The following is a 27995-nucleotide window of genomic DNA, read 5'->3' on the forward strand; positions in this document are numbered from 1 at the left end:
AGCTGCCGAACACAAAAGGTGAGAGATTCTCATCAGCAAATGATAATCAGTGATAGCAACTCTATACATCCAGTAATCTATAGTTCAGTGTCAGAGTTTAAGTTGAAGGCAAAAGTTAGTGACAATTACAAGAACATTACGTGTACTGAAGGTAGAGTTATTCAACAAAATTATAAATTCTTACCAGTTATATTTTGTCATTTTATTTTCTTACCTTCTGTTATTAATTCTTTTTTGTTGTTATTGTTTTAGAGATACAATAGGCATTATAAAATTGTGCAATAAAGACGCATCATTGGTAGTCTAGTGGTTACGGTACCATGCCATATCTAGTATTATGGCAGTGATTTTTAAACAGAAAAGATTCCAGATGCAGCTTCAATTTACTTCATGTAAGACATCACCAATAAAGGAATAATTCTATGCCCAGTCTCGCTATTATTACATTCTCAGCTATTAGAAATTGGTGACATCACGATAGAAAAAGAGTTGGAATTGCTGATTCAAGATTCTCACTGGTCCATTGAATTCTATATGAAATGATACCTGCTGACATACATGTCTGAGGTACCGGTACACAAATTTAACATGAGTATCAATTAAGTAGAGAAAGTACTGTAACTATTAAAGCTAATAATACTGCACTTTAATATATAATCCGATTCCGAAGTTTTCCTACAACTACTTACTCATTTTGAACTTCTTCTTCTTCTTCTTCTTTTTTTTTTAAGAATAATCTTGCTATAACATAGATTTTTACTGCACACTTCTGTAGAAAGACGTTACAGTGGTTCCAACCATTATATATGCATCAATAATAATATTCTTAAAATGCAACTTCCTAAAATACCGGTATCCTTAAAAATAGATATCATACCCAAAATAAAAAAGCATTAATATTATAAACATATTACATTATAAGGAAGTTTCTCAAACTCGATTATGACCTGACACAGAGAAGGTGTTAAAAATCACCAGATTTGAAAAAGATACCAATAATGATAATGATGATAATGATAATAATAATAATAATAATAATAATAATAATAATAATAATAATAATAATAATAATATATTATGTGCTATCCAATGACTAGCCAATAATAGTTCAGCACAATAGTTACTACGAGAGCTGGGACATAAATTGTAACTATTATTTTGTGTGAGAATGCAGGTTCGGTTCGAAATTTTGAAATATGCAAATGAAAGGACATGGTATGTGTTCTAAGGAAACTTAGTATGAAGTATGGTAGGTTATGGTAGGGATCAAACATCCATAAACGACACAGCATTATGCTACTTGAAAGAGTAGGGTAGGTGTATGTGCAACTTGAAAGGACAGTGTGTGTACAAATGGGGTAGATAAGGTAGGGTAGCAGTCAAACATAAACATAAACGACTCAAACGTAAACATAAACGACTCATCAACATGCTATTCGAGTTTATTACGGTAGTTGTAACAACATTACAGCACACATACCTACCCTAAAAACCCATTGAATCATATCAATTTTGCATGGCAGTCGACTCACAACAGATTACGCATTGCACTTGACATTGCTCTCTGTATGATAACCATATGACACTGCCATATCTGTAGTGGTACGACCACATACCCATACTACAAATGCATTGTATGGTGGTCGACTCACAACTGTATTCACATTGCTCTCTGTGCGATAAGCATACCGGTACATCATACCACCATCTAGTGATGCGACCACATACTATGCATGCCATACAACATACGACGTCTCAGTAATACTACCACTTAATTTCGAAAAAAGAAATAGTTGCCATGACTTATGCCCCAACCTTCGTGTAATAAAACCAATAAATTAGTACCAGTAACAAAATAATGCTATGATTACCATCATCATCATCATCATAATCATCACTACAATTATAAACATTTCACAGTTTATGACAATCCTAAATTTACAAAGTATATGGATCAAATGTACCGTACTGGTACTGTTATACAAGTTGACAGTTTTAATATATCTGGATATATATCTTCCAGCATACTAGCAGAAATATTCTTACATAACATAGAACAGACATACTATATATACTAAACAAAGACAACAACAAATACGCAGACAACATCATATATTGGCACAGATACGTAGACGACATACTAATGCTATACAAAGAAAATAAAAGACAGATTCAAAACCTTCAACAAGACTACAAAGAAGAGCTAAACACAATCAGAAAACGGATACAACCCTAACATAATAGACAACATAATAAGAAAGACAAAACAGAATTACAAAAAACATAGGAATACAACACAAACACAAGAACACAAAAATACATCACACAAAAACAAAAAAACACACAAGATTGCAACCTCATTCAAGAAATAAAATTACAACATTGCTTACAGAACAAAAACACTCTACACTCTACTCAACACACAAACAACACAAACAAATACAACCACATAGGCGTATACAAACTCAAATGTAACACCTACAACAACTTCTACATAGGACAGACAGGCAGATCATTTCAAACATGTTACAAGGAACACATCACAGCCATAACAAAATTACAAAACACTTCCACATACGCAGAATACATCACAAATGCCAATCACACCTACAGCAACTTAAGCACAGACATGAAAATTCTACATATTCAACCGAAAAACCAGAAACTAAACACACTAGAACAATACGAAATATAAAGGCACACAAAAACACACCCGCATGAAATCCTCAACACACAACTCAATTTCAAAACACACACACTTTTTTACTCCACATTACACTACACAAACACACCCCCACAGGAAACGCAAACAGAAGGTGCGAAAACCAGGATCACCCAGTTCTGAAGATATCCCACAACAGGCTGAAATTAGTCAACAAGGTACTGTACCTAGTATTTAACACGCGAAAGCAATACACTACATATTCCGAAATATATAATTAATTACAACCTGAAAGCAAATCTCTTTACTCATACACGCAATAAATTTCCTAAAGAAAGGCAATACTGTGACATTATTAATCATAATTCAAGCTTGAGTTAAAGCCTGTCAGTATTCTCTGAGGAAGTAAGTATCGAAGGAGGTCCCATAAATGCGTAAGGAAGCTCTACTCTTACAAACCGAACATTGCACAGTAGAAAATGTATGTAGCCTACTTGATAAAATAAAAGTGTGTTAGTCTAATGTGGTCCAACTTTGCAGCATCTTTCGTATGCATGGCAATGGTACACCTATTGGCCATATATACTTAAACTTATTTGAAAATAATTGCTTAAATGAATGAGTATAGAAAGTAAAAAAGATTAACCATTAATTCGTCTTGTCCATCGGTCTTACACCTATTGGTGCTAATTGTTATTGGGGAAAAGGTTATAAACTTTCTTGCCATTGTGTTGATGGTCGTCCTAAGGGTCTTGGAGTATCTAGGTACTCTGTCATAGCGATTTTCATAAAATGATCAGACATCCTTGAAGTGTGGTCTCTCCAGCCCATCCTTCTTTCTCTAACCCATTTCATCACATCTTTTATTTCACACTTTTTAAAGAATGCTACATTCTGAACACACATACAAGGTTTAATACCTACAATGATTCAGATTTATTGAGAACACGGAACACGTGTGTGAGGTGGTTTGATTTTCACATGCTAGGAATTAAAAAACTCTGCGCAGCCCACATTAGACTAAGGCAGCCAGTATAACTCAGTTATGTAATTAATAATAATTATTATTTATTTCAGCACGTACGTAATTCAGAGAAGTAAGAATTAATGTTCCACTTGAAATCAATGTTGGCACTGACAGAATGACTGTGAAAGAAAATGGTATTTTCCATGTGTAGAAGACAACGATGGAACTATAAAACAAAGAAGATGAGCAATGAGGAAGGAAGATACAAGGTAACTACGTTGAAATACGGTCATAGAAAATATGTGTAATCTCAGAATATAGTGTTCTTTCAGTCTGTGCTTCATGTACGAATCACATGTTGCAGAAAGTTCTGCTATGTCATTGTTGACACGGTTGTTGGTGCTACTAGCTCTGGAGCTCCTGGCACAGAGCTCGAATGCGGAGTGTTCCCTAGGCAATGTTAGAGACAATACGAGATGGATTGACTCTGAAGGACGCCTCAAACATTTCAACTACAACAATTCAAACACTTTCAATCGCGATAATGATGATGATGGCTCACGCCTGGAAGCGTCCTGCTCAGAACATCCGGACTATGAGGACGACGAGTATAATTCGTTGTGCAACTGCATTTTCTACAACAGTAAGTTCAATAGTGACCAGTTTACATATTGTTAACACAAATGGGCACCTTCCTTAATATAAATGTGTCATGCCCGCCAATACTCTTTGCAAACACGCACTCATGTACTTATGTATATCGGTATGTATAACCTGGCTTTAAATGACACTTTTTAGGTTTTTTTGATGGGAGAAAATACATGGTGAAATGTAAACATTTTCTTTACAGCCTGACTACATGAATTACAAATTGATAACAAAAAATGATAGGTACACAATAAAGATCAGAGGGGAGTTGTGCAACTCTTGGAATGACAATGGTGGCAGTTGTGACTATTATTATTATTATTATTATTATTATTATTATTATTATTATTATTATTATTAAGGTTGATAGTATAATAGTGGTACTGGTAATTAATAATGAATGGTGATACTGAAAATGATACTGTACTGGCATCTTAATTATGTGCTTAAAACTGTTAAATTATGTTCACACTCAATTATTAGATAGCCAGGAAATTCCTGTCGTGATGTAGGCTACTAATTTACGAATATCACATTTAAAATACTGTAATATATTAATGTTGATGGCCACAAATATATAGACCATTGTTTTAAAATTATGAAGGAACTCAAAGTCTTTGTTTCAGACTGTCGACTTCAGTGTCCTGTAATCTATTCTGTCATACAACTTAAATTGTTTCTACCTATATAATTTACTTTAGATATAAGGTACAAATATAGAGAATTCTGGATTATCAAGAGCTGAGTCAGCATCTGGTGGTTAGTTACAGATGCATAACAATGTCATTGTTATGCCACTTATAATTTTATAAACATTTATACGCCGTAAATAAATTTATATAAATGATTATTTATACGTATTTAATTGCGCTAATTAATTCACTGTACAATTTTATGTGTTTATTTGTTCAATGATATTTTAATTTTAATGTTTTCCTTAAATTATTACATATCATTCATCTGTTTATTAACTAATATGAACATTTACTTATTTCTTTAATATTTTTCAATAAGTGAAATATTCTTATTCTATGTATACAATCACATTTGTTAAAATATAATGTAGGTACAGAATTATCTTATATTTATATTTTTGATTATTAATTTCTTTGTTTTAGTTGCGAACAATTTTTGAACGGTTTATTCATCATTTGATGATCATTCATGAACATCTATATTTTATTGTATTCTATTCATTTTGCGAACTATCGTTACAGTCTACACAAGCAACCATTTTTTTTATAAAAATAAGCACGGACATAATGTAATGCGTACCGGCACACTTATTTATGTAGGTATTTATTTTCGTATTAATTTTAATTAATTTATTAAATTACTGATTTTTTCATAAACATTCTATACCGGTATTACTTTTGCTTATTTATTTAGTTATTTATATCCCATGTTTACTTACAATAATTCTTTAGTTATTATAATTTGTTTGTGGCAATGTTTATTTATATTTACCGGTACCATACTTGTTTATTTTTACGTATTTATTTCTACACATATTTAAATTTATCTGGCTGTTTACATATCAGTTTACCTATTTATCAATGCATTTATTATTTATTTGATTTTATTTATTCTGTAAATTACGCTTACTCTTCTTCCCTAAACATGTAACAAACAAGATCTTTTGCAGGGGGATTAGAGGAATTATAACCCTTCCAGCACATTGTAACCACCTGCACTAAAACACTGCACTGCTAGATATGAGACTGAAGTTTGAAAACTCCTGTAACGGGAGGCAATATGCACATTATAAGTTATTACTGAGCTGAACTGTGGTCCCCGTGGTATACTGTACATGTTTTTCAGCATTTCTTCCATCTTTTGAACATAATCTGAAATCAATTTGTGTTACAGCCCTCAAAGTTACCATCATGATCTTTGAAGTCATCGATGTTCTCTAAAAGTGATAATTTCAGATTTTTCTACAATATAAATGGAAAGAAATCTGTGAAAAAATCTGGCGAGTAAGGAAACTAAATGCTCTCAAACTTACAGTGCTGTGAGAGCAGGTGCATGGCCATAATACAAGATTCCTGGAAAACGTTGAGCAGTATTTGCCTAAGCTTTCCGGAAAATATTATAAGTCTCTGCGTAATAAATCACTACAAAAACCTTGTTTCGAATTTTAAATATGTTATATAAATTTAGATGATCCTTTATAGTTATGAATATGACTTAGCAAACTTAACTGTCGATCACTATGTACAGAAAACTGTAAAATATTTAAATGTTGAACTGTGAAAAGTTAAAGTGCATAATGCATGTGTAATACAGGAACAGGGGACGTGTACTCTTGCTTCGGGGAGTACATAAATTTCTGGCCTGACCAGAGGAACATCACCCCTCCGTACAGGCTGAAGTTGTTTGCTGTGAAACACACGAAAAATGTGAGGAAGATCGAGGCCTTCCAGTTCTCGGGACTCAGGACAAAGGAATTACGACTGGAGCATATGGAGACACTCCGCCTGGAACATTGGGCTTTCAGTGGCATACGAGACCTACGCACTCTGCGTTTGTCCCACAACAACTTTGGCACAATGGGAAAACCCAGCCTCATCTTCGCAGGTCTCACCAACCTCACTGTGCTGGACCTGTCCTACAACCAGATCACAGGCTGGATGTCTGAAGGTTAGTATGGTACCATGACAGATTTGGCCTTGTGTCATGCTCAGGTGAACAAAATAAATTCACCAACTAAATAGGATATAAACCCTCTTGCAGAATACACTGACATTCTTAATTAATTTCCCAGAATCAAGTTTCAACAACTTAATAATGACAGAAGATTACATACACACAGACACATCTACATGCAATGTTCTAGTAGGATACCTATCACTACCTCCGTCACAGAAGTCTGTTCCCTCTCTACTCCCTCAGTAGCCCTAATGTCTTAAGATTCTAACAGCGTCTTTGAAAACTATCGCCAACCACCGGTGCTATATTACATAAATGTTGTAATATTTGTAGTAAGAACAATGTTTACTTTCTTCTATACCCAGATGAAAGAGTTAAAAGCATGTTATGGACAAGCACTTTGGCAGCATTCTGTTTTGTGTTTACATGATGGTTAGGAATATCAAGAGCCATTTTTTTTATCTTATAGTAGATTTTGCAAATCTGATTAGTGAAAGCATCTCACTAGTCAGCGATGTAAGCAACAGAGGAGGAAAGGGAATGGTCACCCTATTCCATTACCTCCTGGCACAGTTGCCTCATAAGTGATGCATTATTGGTGTCACTTATGAGGTTCCAACCAGTCTTCGGACTGCCTACTAAACATGTAATTAACCAAATCTTTAAACTGATTTTGAAACTACTGAATCAGAAACACTGCCAGATTAACGTTCACGATAAGAAGACAAGTTTTAACGAATCTTTCGCCTACAGCAAGTTGTTTATTAAACGGAAATCTCAGTAATGAATAAATTATGTAGCTTTGCCTCAACATACTGATGCATCCAAAAGTGGTTAGACAAAAAACATGAAACATCAAAAAGGAATTGGCTGGGTCACTGACTGAGAAGAAACTGCCTATTGAAGGATGCACTTTACTAAAGGTTCTCAGGCAAGTGACGTTAAAGCTTTGGGGAGAAACTATAGGGCATTTTTTATGTAGTTCGATTAAAGACTGAACTTAATTTAGCGTATTTATTGCCTAAATTTAGAAATAAAAACATTTCGGTCCTAAGTTCATGCATAGAAACAACATCTACTTGGGTATGTCTGAGGTTTTGAAACTTTTTAGATTGATCGTAACTATTCAGGCTACGACATGTTCTGTTGAATGCTCATTTTGTGTTCAGCAAATAAAGACATTCTGCAGGTCAACATAAGGATAAGATAAACTGTGAACACTATCTTTTATATCTATAAAGGAAGAATTAGTCGTGAAAATAGTGTTCCAAACCAAATTTTTTTACGATCAAGCGATGTGAAAATTTGTGGGGGAGAGAGGGAGAAAGAAAAGGCATGGCAGAGTTTGTTTCTAATTAAACTAAATTTTGTAATAACAGATTGAAGAAAATATCACAGGCATGTTCTGTTAATTACTATTTTTACGTACAAATTAAATACAAGTTTATGGTGTTGTTAATATTATATAATGATAAAAGTTATGATTTGGTTATTTATTTTTGCCAATATCATCATAATTGTGTTCACTTCATCAAAACTCACCGAAAACCTACAAAGAATAAACCTAACTTTTGTTACCTAACTTTGCATTCACCACTGATAATTTCTATGCTGTGTTTTTTTATAATTTATTATGCCTGTTATTAAAACGTATTTAATTTGTTATCAATGATTATTTCCATTTCATATACCGATACAGTTCAGTTTCTAAATATATATACTAGTAGAAATTGAAAAATGAACACCTCTATAGAAGTGATGTAGAAACACCATATTCGTATAGAGCACTGATAGAGGGCAGTAAATGCAATGATTGAAAGTGCTGTGTTGTGCAAAGAGTAGGAACCAAGCACTAAGCATGAAAACTCTGAGTTCATAACAACTGTAGTTGACGTCTTGGTGAAAGAGTGGTCTGTTGTTTACAGCATCATACTGTGTTTAGTAAACATTGTAGACATGCCAGGATGGCATAGATGAGGACAATTCGTGCAATTAACTGAATTTGAGCCAGATCGTATTGTGGGCCTGTGGGAGGTTAGATGGTCCTTCCCAAAAATTGCCCAACAGGTTGGACGTGAAGTGTCTGCTGTGTATCATTGTTGGTGGTGGTGGGCCAATGATGGTGCACATGCTGATCATCCAGGTTCAGGATGGCAGCAGCATATGGATTCTTGCCTGGACCATCGCATCTGACGAGCAGCCATTGCTGTTCGCATGGCGACCGCAGTACAGATTAGGACCACTGTTGCACCCAGAGTGTCAGCTAGGACCATCAACAACCGTTTGCTGGAAGCTGAGCTACGATCAAGAGTGCTGCTCGCCAGGCTTCCTCTCACACCTTATCACCCTGCAGCTCACCTTGGATGGTGTCATGAAAGACACAACTGGAGGGATGAATGACGTGGAGTTGTGTTTAGTGATGAGAGCAGATTCTACTTTGGTGACAGTGATGGTCGTTTGCGAGTGCGGCATCAACCAAGAGAGCGGCAACGACCAGACCGTATGCCTCTGGTGTTTGTTGAGGGAACGCTCAGCAGTGCACAATACATCCAGAACATCATCCTGCCATTCTGTTGCTTTTCCTACAACGTCAGGGAAATGTACTCTTTCAGCAGGACAGTGCTAGTGGACACACTTCTCGTATTACCCAACATACTCTCTAAGGTGTTTGTCAACTTCTGTGACCAGCACGATCACCAGACCTATCTCCCATTGAAAATGTGTGGGACATGATTAGACAGCATCTGGTATGGTCTGCAATAGCAGCAAAAACCTCCACCAATTACAACACGTGGAATTAGCTTGCAACACTATTTTCCAAGATGATATCTGATACTTCTATGATTGTCTCTATGCACGACTGCAGAACTGCAGTGTAGCTAAAGGAGGCTACACGAGATATTGAAGTTTTTTCAAGACAATCTGTAGCCTCTGTCCATAGGTGCATGGCTCTGTGATTATGATCATATACAGTGTACAACCTATATAATTATTCAGTAAAACTTACTTCATGTGGGACCAAATCTTCCTGGTGTTCATGTTTCTTTTTCCACTAGTGTAGATACTCAAAGGAACTTTTACTTAATGATTTGGATATCGATTACAATTTTACATCCTAGCAAATCTTGTCTTCTGAATTACTCTGATTTTGATTTCCTTATTTCAGACAAATATACACGGGAAGAGCCAACATTGCCAAGTCTTGAGACGCTGGATTTGTCCGGGAATCCTCTTGTGTATCTGTACAATCACACCTTCGAGTGGCTACGAGGCTCTCGGCTTAAGCATCTAGTACTGCGTGAATGCGACATCAAGTCAATTCAAACAGGTACCAAATACATGTTGCTTACACTTGCAGTTCATCATTCCTCAATATACCATAGATATCAAACAGCAGTCCAAGTTTGGACTAGCAGTTTGGTTTCCAAACTATGATGGATTAGCATAATTACGTATACAGAGTGTTCAGGAAATCTCTTCGAAGAATCACAAGACATAATAAAGGGGCTGAAGACATGTAAAATCATGACAGTAACTTACCTCCTAAATTGCAGTTTTACCCAAAAGTAAAATAGAGCACATCATATTCATTTTTCTTCATCTTAACGTAGGTCTAAGTATCACTCTAAATACTCAGAACAAAGGCTGCAGAATTTCCAGGGAGATAGAGGGACGTTGTTGATCACCAGACGTCATAGGACCTGGGTGCTGTGGCTGAATTGATAGATGGCACCAAACAGCCAATCACAATACTTGCAGGCAGGGCTGGGCAAAATACTGACATCCAAGTATTTCAAATACAGATACAAAATACTTCAAATAATTGTATTTGAAATACAAATACAAAATATTAAAAAAAATAACCAAAATGCATTTGTATTTCAAATACTCAAAATACATTTGTATTTCAAATACTCGATAAAATATATAGGCCTAAAGAAATAAGAATATTACTGAAAATCTAAAATATTATATTAACATTAAAAGTATTTTTATCTCGAAGTTTTATATAAACACTGTAACTGAAGATTCTTCCTTTTCCCAGTCAGCAATGAAATTATGTTACATATGAATAATTACTGCTCCCTTTCAAAACAACCAGTTCCTCAAAAAGTTCATCTGATAAGGATCCCCTTGCTTATGAATGAATAAATCCTGCAAAACAGAACAGTCTTTCTAAAGACGCAGAGGAACACAAACTTGTATTATATTTATAAAAGCTTGTTTCACTGTTGGGTAATTCTCTAGAGTGCACAGGGTTGTCCCTTTGCCATTGAAGAATTGTATGAGCTCATACTCCACAGCAGACAAGTTCTTTTCTTTTTGCTTTTCAAAGTCTGTTTTACTTGAGCTGAAAACATAAAAATTGTTTGTGAAACTCAACATCTTTGAAGGTTGGCAACCCCAGTTTTTTACATATACTGTTTATATCATGTTTGAATTGCAATATTTGAGAGACTGAGTCATAAAGAGAATTCCATCAAGTTGGGCGAGGAAACTTTAATGAATATTTCAATGAATTTAACGGACGTATATACGTCATCCAACATCGTCAGATGAAGAATATTTCAAGACATCTGTTATAATTTCTGAGTATTTGAGTCTCCTAGACGCATTCCATAATGCTGAACATGTAGCAAGTGTTGGGTGATGGATCCTTGATGCTGTTGGAGATTTCTTCATGGCATTAAGGAAATCAGTTGTGGCAAGAAAACTAAATGTATGGCTAGCACAACAGAAATGGATAGGCAAATAAGACAAAGTTTATTCTTCAAATCCAAATCCAAAACTTGAAGAACAAGAAGAAGAAAAAAGTATTTTGAGTATTTGAAATACAAAATACATCAATGTTATGTATTTAAATACAAAATACAAAATACTTTCGTAAATCCTTACAAATTACAAAATACAAATGTATTTCAAATACATGTATTTCAAATACTGCCCAGCCCTGCTTACAGGAATGCGGTCCTGAGGACTTCAATAATCATTCCTTTGCAAGTCTTTGAGTCCTCCTCAGTAGGAAAAAAAAACATGATAGGTTTATCTCCAGGATGAATGATTGTGTGATCGTGGAGTGTCAACTCCTGTACTAAATTTTCCACGATTTTGCAATTGTACCTGCACCAATATTTTCCCAATATTGTGTCATAAGTAAGCAACGTCTTTCAGATTTAACTGACGCAATTTCACAATCATGTCTTCTCCTTCATCAATAGTGTCAATCAAAGTTGACAATAGCTCTCTATGCTAATTTCTTTTTACCGCCTCTAACAAACCTTGGTCCATAGGCTGACAAATGACCATAACATTTGGCAGCAGGAACAATGCTCTTATTTCTCCATCTGGAAGTTCATCTTCACTGGGATGAGTGAGAGCATTATCTAAAAGCAAAATGACTTTTCTCGGCAACTGCTTTTCCTTTAAAAACTTTTCAACTCTTTGTACAAATTCGCTAAAAAATCACTCTTTAAAAATTTCTGAGCTCATCCAAGCACTCTTTTGGTTATAATATTTAACTGGCAAAGCATTTTATTAAACATTTTTAAAAGCTCTTGTGTTTTTGATTTCCCAATCAGGACAAGTTTCAACTTTAGATTTGCGGTAGCATTATTACAAGCAAGGATTGTTATTCTTTTCTTATTTCGCTTGTATCCTGAGCTGCTGCTTCAGTCTGAGCTGCGAGTGTTATACTTGGCAGTATTTTATAATTTAGGCCGGTATCGTCGCAGTTAAACAATTGTTCACAGGTCAAACTTTCACTATCAACTAAAGCATACAACTTTTCTCTAAAGATATGTACTGACTCATCATTAGCTGAGAGTTTTTCTCCGCAAATATTGAGTTGTCGAATTCCGTACCTTTACTTCCAACGGTCCAACCAGCCAATGCTAAGTGTAAAGTCAGGGTCACCTTATTAAACTCCTCACGGGATTTCAGAGCTTTTTGTTTCAATATTGGCCCAGATATTGGCACACTCTTAGCCCTATGACGGATGAACCAAAGATACAAAGCCTGACTAACTTTTAGGTACTCACATGGTTTCATAGTTTTCCTTTCTTCTAAAGCTTTGGCTGTCACTCTTTCTGAACACTATTTTTCTATTTCCACTCTGTTTCTCTTCCAATCACCTATGGTTACACATCCAACACCATAATCTTGTGCCACTTTTAACACTGATTTACCTTTGTCAGCCTTTTAATTGCCTTCAGTTCATCATCCATAGACACCAACACCCTCTTTCTTTTCAAAACCATCACAAACAACAGTAAAAAAAAATCACCATACACAACAGTAAACATAGACGCATGGCATAAGGCACTAGCGATATTATGCCTATGCAGTCAGACACTCCACTGGTGCATCAACTGGGTCGTGGGAGTAAAGTTCTATTGCCTGCGCATGACTCATAAGACGACAGTTGTTGTTTAGCCCACTAGAATACAATCTGGACTAAATATGAATGGCATGGGACAGTTTGAGCCAATTTTTTTAAGAAGAACCTATCGGATAAGCGAAGATCGGTTGAGTAGGACTCTAATGTACACTGCTCTCTTAAATTGACTGAGCATACTGGGAATTAAACCAATAGCTTTCCTAAAACACCTATGAAATGTTTCATATAAAACAATTTTTATCTCGAAAAGGAATAAAAACGAGCACAATAAAATTGTACTAAACTTTTATGTTTGAAATATCTCACAGAATAACCCTCGTAAATTAAAAACATTACTTACGGTTCACTCTGTTTAAGTCCAACTATAAGCAATACCCAGTGGCAGTGGTAACTAATTACACTCAATAAGGCCAATTAATAAGTACAATTATTAATAAATTAATAATAATACTAATAATAATTAATGCTAATAATAATAATAATAATAATCATCATCATCATCATATCCCTCACGTATTAGACCCTAAGGATCTGTTACGGTCTCATGCCAGCGCTTGCGTGGTCTTCCCAATTTCCTCTTTCCTCTTGGTACATAAGTAAGAATCTGTTTAGGCCATCTTGTGCGATCCATCCTTTCGACATGTTTTTTCCACTGAAGTCGATATTGTTGAACAAAATTAACTATAGGATCCATGTTTAGTTCCTGCAATATGTCCATATTTTTATGGTGTTCCAGCAAAGAACATCCCGCTGTTCATCGCATGAACCTCATTTCAGCTGTCGTCAGCCTTTGCTCATCAGCTTTTCTGATTGTCCATGCCTCGCTACCGTAAGTGAGGACCGGTCGAGCTAGTGCTTTATATACCTTTAGCCTTGTATGTTTCTGAACATGGGATGATTTGAAGATGGTGTTAATTACACCAGTGATTTTTATAAATTTAGATATTTTATTTGACATATCTTCATCAGTGATGTAAGAGAGGTTATAGCCTAAATAGTTAAATGAATTAACACGTTCAATTAAAGTATTATTTATCATGATCTTACTTGGAATTGGGTTCTCTCCCGAAAATGCCATGATTTTCGTTTTCCCTTTTGAGATTTCCATATTGAAATCTGAGGCGATTATTTGCAAATTATAAATGGCTCTTTGTAAAGCTTCCTCTGTTTGAGCGATAATAACCTGATCGTCGGCAAACATTAGTGTATCGAGAACTGTGTTTCGATTAATTTGAATTCCAGCGTGATGACTTTGTCTCCAAATGTATAAAATATGGTTCATATATATAATAAACAACAGAGGGGAAAGACCGCATCCTTGTCTAACACCTTGGTTGATGGAAGTCCAGCTAGTAGTTCCGCGTTCAGTTCTTATGGCAATTTCATTTTGTTGATATAAATTATAAATGGAGAGAATGATTTGGTAAAATCTCTAGAAGTTTATTTCTATCAACTCTAGCAAAAGCTTTTATGAAATCAATAAAAGCTAAGTGGGTTGGAATATTAAATTCTCTGTGCTTTTCAATTAAAATCTTCATGGTGAAATAGCTGTCACAACATGATCTTCCTTTTCGGAATCCATTCTGTTCTTCAGTGATTTTGTCTTCGTAAAGATGTGATAGTTTATTTTTGATTATGGCTGTATAGATCTTATATCCAGAATTGAGAAGATTTATACCCCTGTAATTTTCACATAATTTTTTGTTTCCTTTCTTATAAATAGGTACTACAATGGCTTTTTGCCAACTTTCTGGGGGTTGTGATCCTGCCCATATATTGTTTAAGAAATATAAAAATCTATAGGTAAATTCTTCTCCAGCGAATTTAAAAAGCTCGAAATTTAAATTATAATTAAATTATAATTATTAATAATAATAATAATAATAATAATAATAATAATAATAATAATAAATAACAATAGTATAATCAAATTAACAAGGAGCATCCTAAATTAAATGAAGCACAATCACTTAAAATAACATTTAAAGTAAATCTAATTTATATCTTAACCCTAAGTTCGAACTAAAACTCACAAGTACCGGTATCTTATGTTAATACATGCACAAGTACCTTTCAACGCTAACACTCATTTCGCTGTCAACTCACTCACTGCACTGGTACTACGACACATTTCACTGATACTATCCTGATTTCACTAACACTTCAAAAACATTTCACTGTTTAAATACTTTGCTCTACCACTAGAAACTATAAAACTTCACTGACACAAACACACTTCACTGACACAACACACTTCTTCACTGATACAACACTTTAAATAATAAAACATCAATTACACACTTTAAATAGTGTGCATAATATACTATCATCTATTAGTAAAGTCCTTAAGCCTATTATTAAATATTAAGCCTACTTTTAAGTACTAAGCCTATTTTTAAATACATAAATGCATTTATATTTGAAGCAATGCTTAGTTACAGTATTCAGATTTACTTCTGTTATTTTATATAGGTACATTAGAAAATATGTAGGCCTACCTAAATAACTTATTTTAGTTATATTACAATGAGGAGGATGTCCACTACGATTCCTACAAACCCTATGGCATTTTCTAAACTCTGAAGGTTCTGTAGAATAAAGTTTAAATTGGGTGCAGTGGATAAGAACTCCATCATCTGCATTTAGTGCAGTTTAAAATGTACTTTTTTATCTAAATGGACCAATCATCACTGATACTTCAGTTTTTGACAACATGGCCTTTTCACTGAGACTAATCGATTCAGGTAGAAATTACAGTACCTTCTAAATTGCGCTGAATACAGGAAGGTGGACTTCTTACATTTTATAGTGTCGACTCAATTATTGTATCCAGTTATGGTCTCTTGCCATCTCTTTACAGATCTTCCCAGTCTACTATGGCCTTTTGGAATGTTTGACAAATTAATTTTTGGCATTAAAGACAATTAATTCTTTGAATGTGCTTCTTCAACAATTTCTGTAATTTTTAATGAAGTGAAGTATAGGTTCCATTTCCTGTTCTTATAGAATACATGCATTCCTGATAGAACTTCAACAATGATAAACTTTTGCTCTAACGTTTTTCTTCTTACCTAAGAAATAGCGCCAAATGAAATATTGCGGTGTCATATTTAGAGTACCATTTCCATTTCCTTACGGTAGTATTATTCACTAATATCCATTTTTTATAGGAATCCTGAATCCAGTACAGTCAACACTGCAGACTTTAGATATTGGCAATGCATATGTCCCCCATTCTATGCTCATCCTTCTATTGAACTCACTGTCGAACAAGTCATCACTGGAAGGCCTGGGACTGTCAAACATCGGTTTTACAATGGTACCTTACAACATTCTTAGGTTTACAAACAGCACTCTTCGGTACTTGTCTCTGCATGGTAATATTTTTCGAACTCTGGGGTAAGTAAAATACAGAGCTTTAGATAATATAATTGATCCCTAATGAAAGAAGTCAACATTGCCAATCTTCCCTGTAGAGCACGTGGTGGTTGGTTTATGATGCGAATTAAAACTGCCTTCTTCAATACAGGTTGAATGTTCGGTTGCAACTTCAAAGATAATAATAATAATAACAATAATAATAATAATAATAATAATAATAATAATAATAATAAATGTACTTCATAGTAATATATGTACCGGTACATACAATGAAGAACATACTAAATTTATATTATTTTTTTTAATAAAGGATGCTTGCAGTCATTGCATTTTCTAAAGATTAACTTAAATAAATGATTGCAAACAAAATATATATGAACATCACCAAAAGCAGAGTCCTTTAGGTACATAATGGTGAAAATTCACTGTGTAATTATTCGGTGTAAACAAATTATGAACATACATATTACTAAAAAAATTACAATTTCCCTTTTATAGATTACGAAAAAGCTTTTGACTGTGTTGACAGAAACCTACTATTCCAAATGTTACAAGATTATCAAGTTCCGGACACCTACTTCATCTTATAAAAGTTATTTACAGAGAAAATTAGATTGCAGTCAAAACATGATTAGATATTAAAATGGAAAACAACAACAAAAGGAGTAAAACAAGGATGCAATATATCACCAAATATTTTTCAATATTTAAAGGTAAAACAAAGGTAATGGCATTTAAAGAGGAAGATCCGGTTAGAAGCAAAATAGTAATACCGGTAGATAATGGAATTTTAGAGCAAGTTAACACATTTTGAATATTTAGGATGTGACATATCATATGAACATGAGAAAAAATTTATAATGGTAACAGGTTTTATTAACGAAACTTTTAAACCATAATCTATGTAACAATACTCCTCATAAAGGTCTCTTATTATATAACAAGATACCTGGAGATATTAAACATTTAAATTATGAATGTTTCAGAACCATAGTAAAAAGTATTTTGTTTCAATCAATACCTTTCAAAATTACTCATTTTTTACATTAAAGCCACAAAATAGAATACCTACCTTCATTACTGTTGCACATAATTTTTCCCCTAATAATATTAATAATAAATATACAGAATAACTAAGATGAAGTCTCTTGGATCTTAAAGGATCAATCACTCTCCTAATAAATCACCTCAGATGATAACTTTGTTTCATGTAATCTCATTATGTATCTTGTTTTATTTAATCTATGTTAGTTATTCTATTTATTTTAATGTCTCTGTAAACTGAAAATTTATCATGTATCTTGTTATTTATTGTATCTTTTGGTAATTTTACCATTTTTTTTTTAAGAATTTAAGTATGTTAAAATTAAATTCATACTAGAAATCTTATTTTGTGTGTGTGTGTGTGTGTGTGTGTGTGTGTGTGTGCGCGTGCGTTTGTATGTTTGTGTGAGTACCTAATGACGAACCTATAATCTGTAATAGACTGTACAGGGAATAAATAAATACAATACAATACAACAAAATACAGGAATTAAATTATAAATTATTTCGGTTAAGACATTATTATGTAGAAGTGAAACATGGACTCTGAAGCATAGGGACTTAAAAAAAAAGAACACAGAGCATAGAAATGCGATTTATGAAGAAAAAGAGCAGGCTTTATACTAATGGACAGGAAGAAAGCAAAACAATTTTTGAAAAAATTAGAAATAACTCCAATGTTACAATATCCAGAACACTGCAGATCAAAGTGTATCAGGTCCACACCTGTGGAGTATGATCAGCGCGTCTGGCCGCGAAACCAGGTGGCCTGGGTTTGAATCCCAGTCGGGGCAAGTTACCTGGTTGAGGTTTTTTCCGAGGTTTTTCCTCAACCCAATACGAGCAAATGCTGGGTAATTTTCGGTGCTGGACCCCGGACTCATTTCACCGGCATTATCACCTTCATTTCATTCAGACGCTAAATAACCTATATGTTGATACAGCGTCGTAAAATAACCCAATAAAATAAAATAAAATAAAATAAAAAAAGTGTATCAGTCACATTGAAAGCCGAATTTTAGGCAATCGAAACTCTGAAAAAATTACCATCTTACAGAAAAGAGATAGTCAGGCAGATTAGAGAAAATATGACATGAGAGTGAAACAGACCAGCATACATACTCTTCTTATCTGATATCTGCAGCACGTAATTATACAGTATGGGATACCTGCAATGCTTCACCCCTAAGAAAAGTACAATACTGTGAATTTTATTAGTAACAACAATGTAATTTATTCGTCACAACAATAATTCCTTTCTACAATTCACCTTAAACGCTCTCGTCAACAATTGGATCTTCACTCAACACAGTATTCGTTATAGCACTCCACCGACGACAATGACAATTTACTTGGACTATTACGCACAACAATGAACTGTTAATCTTAACTAATATTTACAAAGCACTATTTACAAATCAGAACTACCAGTTCTCAGTTCACAGTTCTTCTATCTCAGTCACTCGAGTTCACGGTATCTCGAACCACAGACCTTCAGAGACAGTTCACTGTACTCGAACTCGGGTCCCTCCAACTGCGGTCCACTGCACTCGAACTCAGGTCCCTCCAACTGCGGTCCACTGCACTCGAACTCAGGCCTTCGGATGCTGACGCAGATGCGGACGCACACTCGAGTCGAACTCCGGTTGGCTTGACTGGCTTGCTTGCTCTGGCTTACTCACTGACTGAATAACTGAAAACTCTGAAACTGCTGTCGTTCCTTCGCGTCCGTAATTTATAACCACAGCGACGTAGCCTCGAAGGTTCCACGCGTCTCTAGAGATGGCATTCCAGAAAAAGCCAGAGGCCTCTCCTCTCTACCAGCACCAGATGCGCGCGCACTCTCGCTCCACTCTCTCGCCGCGTTGGCCCTTTCCCCTCTTCGCCGCGCGCCATCACAAAGTGCTCCGCGCGATCTTCTCTCTTGCGGGACGCTGGTCGTGAGTTCGAATCTCACGTCGCTGTCACAATACTATAAACATCATCTGTTGTAAGATTTCAGAGTTCGTCAAAACACCTCTGATTCTTCATATGTGGAATTCAGACTTTATTGTTCTAAAATATGATATTCCAGAGTTTTATGGCGTAATATATCAGTAATGTAGAAGTGGAAATGAAGTATATGAGGTGTTCGATAAGAGAAGGGCAAACCCGCCAAATGTACCTGTAGAGATAATCGATGTTCAAAGTATTTTACCTGTAAATGTGATATGTCTCTGACGTTTCCTGCAATAACCAGATATGCCTGGTTGATTATCACTGTCACTATTACTCATACTAAGCTACTACAATGTCCATAAATACATGTAATTCCTCACTACGGTTGTACTTGTCTGTGTGGTTACAACAACACTGAGACAAAGAATGCACGTGCCTTCAGGTGGAGTGGCGTATTCACCCTTCTCATACGGAGTAATATGAATATTATGAACCTGTCACAGACTACGCAGTTTCTCCAACGTTACAAACAATGATAATTTCGATGTAGTAAGAGAGAGCTCGCCAACGTCTGCCAAGCTTAAGTTGCAGATGTGTGTCTTAAATATTCGGAGGAGTAAAAAACACAAAATTCGACCAATGGCGAGCTCGCCCTTCTCAATCGCCTCAAATGTTAATTAAGCAAAAGAAATATACTCCATCTCGACTCATACGGTAGTGTACCACATTGCCAACTTCTTCTCCTGTAATCTCTCATGTATAGATCCCACACTTGTTTTATGACAAAATTTGGTAAAAAAAATGTGGGGCATATACATGAGTAAATACAGTATGACACTAAAATATATGTGTAGTTACATTGATGAATGAAAGATATAGAGTAGTTATGTGCAAATGAAGTTGCACATTTCAATTACAAAACTATGTCAGCGACACATTTCTATAGAAGAATATGTAAGTAACGTATACTGTAATTTATTTCAGGGTAGATCAACTGAGGAAAACCAACAAGCTACTGCAACATGCAACGCAAACCAATAATGGAAGTTCAGAAGAGAATGTGATGACGCTGTTACCTGATACACATGATTTCCCATATTTGCCACTGCTCGAGGAACTCGACCTCAGCAAATGCAGTATCTATTTCATTCAGAGGGGCACGTTTGCAACGATACCGAATCTGAAAGCCTTAATACTCTCCCAGAATCAACTCATCAGCTTCAGGGCCCTCAACACACCTACATTTTCCAATCTAGTTTATCTGGATTTAAGCAACAACCCACTGCACATGAATACACTGAATTTGACAGATCTCTCATCCCTTGAAATCTTAGATCTTTCATTCACACTGAAAAAAAGAATCTATAAAAACACATTCCAAGTGAAGAGTACAAAGTTAAAGAAGCTTTCACTTTGTTACAGCAAACTCATTTTCATTGAGGATGGTGCTTTTGAAAAGTTTAATGTTTTAGAGCTTTTAGATTTGAAAGGAAATATTAACCTCGGTCAAACTTTGTCTGATGGAACATTTCGTGGGCTAACATCTCTAGAAGAACTGCACTTAGATGAATGTACTCTAAGAGTGATGACTAGACTTCCCGTGCGACATAGAGAAACTATGGAACTGGAAGCCTTACGTAATCTTATATCACTCAAGAGAGTTAATCTTGCTAGGAACGATATCACGACTATTGGTAACAGTTCGCTAAAAAACCTGACAAAGTTGGAAAGTCTAGATGTAAGCGAAAATTATATCAGATCCTGGACTATCCCTATTTTCAATGACACGAACTTGAGAAATCTTAACATTGCAGGGAATCACTTAAATTACATCACAGATGCGATGTTGAAAGATTTTAGTATCTTGACAACTCTCGTCATTTCATCTAACCCATTTGTTTGCACTTGCAAATGCTTAGACTTTCTAGAACTGGTTCAGAACATTACACATATTTCTGAAAACACGACATCAACAGAATTATTGATGCCAGTAAGTGAATCGAAGGAGAGAGATTTTGTTTCATATTTTACCGACGAGTATATAATAATGCAAACCAGGAGTGGGTTTAAAGCATTAGATGATTACCAATCAGAGCGCTTCATTCGCAACTGGGAAGTAAATGAAGCTTATATGTGCTTGGACAATGTGAATTCTAATGAAATGAACTACATTAACTTCGAGGATGTCGTTTGCAATCTACATGTGCAAGACCAAACCTTAGGTGACCCTATTGACGAAGATTCAAACGAAGCCACAGGCGGCAAAGAGGCTATAATAATATCGGCCGCAGCAGTAGTTCTTCTGATGTTTGTAGTCGGAGGTGTAATTTATTCCAAGTGGTGGTACATCCGATATTTTGCCATTCTTGTGAAAAATGCAACAGTATTGAGCTTGATGTCGAATGACAACGATACAAATTTCAATGATCGAATTTTCAATTACGACACCTTCATCTCCTATTGTGATTACAATCGAGACTGGGTCCTTGATAACTTGTTACCAAACCTCGAAACAAACTCCAATCTGAAGGTGTGTTTACATGAACGAGATTTCCAAGTGGGTATCAGCATTTTGGAGAACATAATAGCTAGTATGGATCAGAGCAGGACTATCTTGTTGGTAATCTCTCAGCCGTTCTTGCGCAGCCAGTGGTGCCAATTTGAGTTACATCTGGCCCAGCACCGATTGTTGGAAACGAGACGAGAAGAGCTCATCTTGCTTTTTCTAGAAGACATTCCGAAATCAATGAGGCCAAAGACATTGCAATATCTTATGAAAACTAAAACTTACATGTTATGGCCAAAGCAAGATGATGCTGACGCTAAAAAACTGTTTTGGAAGAGGTTGCATCGAGCTGTTCTACGGAACACTGTGGAGGCAAACAAAAAACATGTATCAACAGCCTAATCACAACATGTGTAATTAATGAGTGTAGAGAGGAAATTAAACTATGCCTTTTCCATCTGAATTTCGGAAAAGTGTATACAATTTAGGAGAAAGTAATTTCAGTTTCAGAAATAGTAACATAAATTTCGGAAGATGAAAGTTAAAGTTATTCTTCATTGTTCTACATACAATTTTAATATTTACATAATCACTCATTAACTTTTCAACTTCTTCACTGTGTTAATTTTTAGAAAATTACCTGCCTGACTAGGGTCCAAAACCCTTGTGAACACCCCCCCCCCCTCAACAGGAAACCAGAAGATAACGTGGGATCTTCATTAGGCTTTGGACAATGAAGAACAACACTTCGAAACTAGTCAGCCATGTAATTTCCTAAAAATTAACACAGTAAAGAAGTTGAAAAGTTAATCAGTGTTAAAATTATTTTCAGAAAAAGGAAATTCAATTTCGGAAAAGATTCTTAATCTAATTTCGGAAAGCTTTAATATTATATAAATTATTTTCATTTTCAACAATATTGTATTAAATTAGATGAAGTTGCACTAAATTAATATTAATAATAAGAAAGACATGTGAATTAATATTGTCAATAAACATTCACTGAATGACTGTGTAGCTACAATATTATTTCTGTTCTCTTGAGAGAATATGGAGAACCTATTTTATTTTAACATGTATATAATAAAATTATATATTTCCACACAGAGTTGTGTATATATATTTTTAGTTGGGTATTTAATGGCGCTGTATTACCTACTAGGTTATTTTAGCATCGATGGGATTGGTGATAGTGAGATGGCTTTGATGAGACCGAGAATTAGTCATAGATTACCCGACATTCGCCTTAAGGTTGAGGAAAACCTCGGAAAAAACCCAACCAGGTAATCAGCCCAAATGGAAATCGAACCCGCACCCAAGCTCAACTCCAGATCAGTAGGCAAGCACCTTAGCTGACTGAGCTATGCTGGTGGCTCTCCCTTTCTCTCCCTCTCTCTCTCTCTCTCTCTCTCTCTCTCTATATATATATATATATATATATATATATATATATATATATATATACACCGTGTTACATATAGTGAAAAATAAGAAAAATCTTCAGATCTTAAATTGACTTAATTCTTTTCTGAGTTTGATATAATTTCCGATACTGAATTTACATTTTCCTTAATTAAATAAAATTAGCTTCTTCGAAACTGAGACAGATTCCAGCAAAACATAAGAATTGTAATGTTCAGTTCTCAGTTCTATAGCCTTGACTAAAGAACCTGTGTTTCTGTGAAGGACGGCCAGTCAAAAAAGTGGGTTGTGGGACAAGTCTTGAATGGACTACAGTATACAATGTAAATAGACAACCTCTTTAACCATACAAAGAAAAATACTGTGTACATTCTGTAGGCATGAGGAATAGCATAAAACAAAACGCAGGGAAAGAGATGTACCGGTAGATGTTCTAGATGGGACATACAGCACAGCTATTAACAACGTGGCAATCATGAGGAAAGCTGTAATTCTGAAACATTATTGGAAGAATCCAAACGAATAAGCAATGCGAGTCTTGCAAGAAGAGAATCGGTAAGAAACAACCCGTTTGAGTCTTTTTTGTACTTGATGTCACACATAAGCTGAGGATGAAGAACTCAAAACCGAACAGTACATATACTCAAAGTCTGTGCTTAAAAGAAAGAGAGAGAGAGAGAGAGAAGCAGCTCTTAAAACTCTTCACAATATTTTTCCAAAGTGACAGTAAACGAAATGTATACATCAGACAAAAACTTAAAAAAAAAATATAAGGATACATATAATAGAACATTGTTAATAATAGAGCAAACGTGACAAATACAGAGTGGAAATGAAGTAGTTTTAAAGATTTCCAGAGCGAATAGCTCATGTTGTGTGTAACAAAAAACTATATCATCATATTGGTGGAAAGTTCATAGTTTTTTTTTTCAGAAAAAAAAAAAGTTTTTTCCCAAATGTTTAACAACCTTTTATTCAGTAACTATAGCGAGTAGGATCGTGATTTTTGTTCATATCGATAGGAAGTCTATAAAGAATCATTTATCCCTCCTGTGTATTTCAATAACCTAGACGGTTTTCGTGTAAATTTAATTTTAAAAACATCTAATTTGAAGCCACTGCACGATGCGAAAAAGTTGCAATGTCGAAGCAGAAAGCAGCTCACCTACTGAGACACACTGAGTTAGTGGCGATATTGCTGGACTGCTAAAATTTCAAACTTAATTTTCTAATTAACCATACATTTTAATCACAAAACGTAATATAGGTTTTCTATTCATTTAAGTGTATCCTATCAGTGGGATGCAGTAGCATGACGTGAAGGGAAGCGGTGCCTGTACGTATGCCATTGCTCGACTGGGCTTCGATGCCTGTTGCCTACATAGTGTTTCCATGGAATTGCTTCCCCGAAAACGTCATCACCACACGCCACTGTATCCTATTGCCCCTTTCACCCTTTCAATCTGCAAGGTTATTTCACTTCCACTCTGTATAATATAAGATCAAATGGGTAACTTGACCAAGTAGTTTACATGCACCTAATTCGCATATGAATTACATGAGGAACCTAGCATCAAAGACGGACAAGAACCATTTTTATTGTTTGTCAGTAGAGCTATATTACTGTTTCATTATGTTAACCTCTAGTGTAAGGTATAACAATTTTTGTGTCATATTGCTAACTTTATTAACAAAATAATTCAGATCTTCACTTATAAATATCAGTTTAAAGCAATTTAAAACATACGGTACCAGTACTTAAAAATTACAGTGTCCGCTTTTGAAACTAAGACAGAGTATTGTCCATTTCTTAAACAAACAGCGATGCAAGTGTTCATTTTTGAAACACACAACCCAGAACCAGGGTAATGAGAAAATCCTATGGAAGTTATGACTTTATTCTAAAACTAGTATTTAACTGGAAAGCTTAGAAAAATTAAATTCAGAATGTTATCTCTATTCAATTATTATAATAATATTACTTTCACTTTTTAGTTCTTATTTTACTGCAGTTCATTTGAAAGATCTTCAAAACAAGCACATTCATTATGAGCAGGGCCGGGTATTTATGGAGATCGCGAAAATCACGACATAATAGATAGCCTATACAATATATTTTTACTAATCTTTACGAATTAATTGATTATGATTAAAAACATGTGGATAGAACAATCGCGACAAATCGCAAAATAGAATTCTAATAGCGAAATATGAACACATTCGCGAATTATTAGTACCAGTATTGCTTCGTTTTATAGCGAATTTCATATTCTGAGTTTTTTTTTAGGATTTTTTTTTTTTTTCACTTGAATTTGTTATATACCCAAGTATTACATGGTATTCCAGGTGTTTTGACTGCATTAGTGAACTCAAGCAACGTATAATTCAATATTTCAATAATAATTTGAAAGTGTTAACTTGAGAGCTGCAAATCCTTTTCGTTTTTAATGAATGTGTGTTAAATTCAGTCTCAATCCAACAAGTATTGTCTGTTGGCCATACCGCATCTTTACCAGAATCCAACAAACCTTTAATGTTAATTATTTGGAAAATAATACTCATACTGAGTTAATACTTCAATTCCAAAATAATTGTATTGCCCAAAATTTCCATTAATCTCCGTCATGAGTACAAATCAATCTCCAATAATCTCTGCCGACCCCAATATTAAAAAACACAAATGATAAAATTAATCTCCATAAATACCTGCACCTGATTATGAGTGTCTACATTTTTATTAAAATTCTGAATTACAGTACTAAGCCACTGAAGAAAGTGGTTTTCTTTCCACTCACTTCCGAAGTACTTACTTTTTTTTTTCACTTGTACGGAGGAGGGACCCAAAGATTTACACTACATCCTGAGGCTTATTGTATTTACTAGGCCTACTCCTATTCTGTGAATGATTAGGTAGCCAGACAAGTACAGCAAGCCACACTGTGAACTTAACCTGGGCTATAGTATGGATGATGATGATATGAGAATTAATGATGGCAATATGAGTCCAAGGACCAATGCCGAAAGTTACCCAGTAATTCTGCTTCAATTGATTGAGTGAAAACCTCGAAAAAAACCCAACCCGGTAACTTGTCCCAACCAGCATTTGACCTGGGCCCACTTGTTTCACAGTCAGACATGCTAACTGTTAATCCACAGCAATGGACAAGCGTTTACTTAGTAACTTCTGAAAATCCGCAAGTTTCTGTGGCTTTACTTTGACCCCTATTCTAATTTGTGAAGGATTCATTTCCATTCGCTTTTCTTTAGCACGTTTCCATTATTCAGGATTAAATTTCTTCTAGCCAGTTCAGGCATACTCCTCATATTGAAATCAAGGTGCCCAAAAATCTTTAATATTTCAATAAAATTTCGAAATAAAAGAGAATGTTACCATTAAAACATGCAAACTTTTCAGAATGTAAACATTAACTGGTCCCCATGACAGTTTTACGCCATTTACAGCAATCTGATTGGCTGAAAGGGTCATGTCCGCATTTGAAACAAACTATATACCGTACAGAGGTGTCCGATTCTGGAAGTAACAACATATTTTAACGTTCACAAAAGCATGTAAATTACCGTTTCTGAAATAAATGGACCCCATATTTGGAAAGGACGCAAAAAATATAAGAACCGGAACTGATCCTTAACTAAATATCAATAAAAATGTCGCATGTCCATATTTGATATCAGGTTCCTCACACAACTGCAAACCAAAACAAAAACGAGATATTTGACACCATAAATTTCGATAGAGATGAAGATGACGATAATGTTGTTAGCAGAATGTGTAAAACAATGTTGGAAGTTTCGTATTATTATTTTTCTCATTTTTCTTATGTAATATTATTTCAATATATGAATAAAAATAACACAGAGATGTTTAGAGAACTGAAATTTTTACTGGTTTCACAGAAAAAAAATCGTACAGTACCTGACGAATTTTACTGAAAGATAGTACAATTTTGTAAATACATAAAACTGTTATTTAATCTGAAATGGTTATGGAGTGTTGTTAAAATTTTAAGATTATATAGATCTATGTATAGACTTATATTTAATTTTAATAAGGAAAATGGTATTAAATGCATATATTTAAAAATGTATTTTTATAAAAAAAAAGTTATCATCATTTGAAATGTGTACATTGATTTCATAACCCATTTCTCTCGAGATTTTACATCCTTTGCTTCTTCTATGAGGCATAATTTTTAGAAGAATGCACTGATTATATCCAGTAATAATACTTAACTGCGAAAGCAGATGCCAACACTTAAAAATGAATGCTACATACTGTAAATAGCCAGCTGATAACATCTTGCCAACTTGAAAAGGAGAAGGAGTGTTGCAGAAATATTTTAAAAGAAGAGTTAGCAAC

At 34.8% G+C, this 27995-nt stretch overlaps 2 protein-coding genes across 3 annotated transcripts in view; one reads left to right on the top strand and one right to left on the bottom strand.

Moving 5' to 3' along the window:
* Positions 1-27756, top strand: LOC138706268 (toll-like receptor 13). Of its 2 annotated transcripts, XM_069835360.1 has the most exons (7): positions 1-151; positions 3740-3898; positions 3994-4272; positions 6567-6920; positions 10096-10257; positions 16497-16725; positions 20674-27756. In XM_069835360.1, exons 3-7 carry the CDS (start codon positions 4005-4007, stop codon positions 22595-22597), a joined length of 2937 nt encoding a protein of 978 aa, XP_069691461.1. In that variant the 5' UTR covers positions 1-151; positions 3740-3898; positions 3994-4004; the 3' UTR covers positions 22598-27756. The 2 variants fall into 2 exon arrangements, with proteins under 2 accessions (XP_069691461.1, XP_069691462.1); XM_069835361.1 differs by lacking the exon at positions 16497-16725 and having other exon boundaries at positions 20674-20810.
* LOC138706271 (dynein axonemal intermediate chain 7 homolog) overlaps positions 1-27995 on the bottom strand; it is a 90968-nt gene that overhangs the window by 28198 nt on the left and 34775 nt on the right. The window lies entirely within an intron of this gene.

This window comes from Periplaneta americana, chromosome 9 (genome assembly GCF_040183065.1).
Source record: "Periplaneta americana isolate PAMFEO1 chromosome 9, P.americana_PAMFEO1_priV1, whole genome shotgun sequence".
NCBI lineage: Eukaryota > Metazoa > Arthropoda > Insecta > Blattodea > Blattidae > Periplaneta > Periplaneta americana.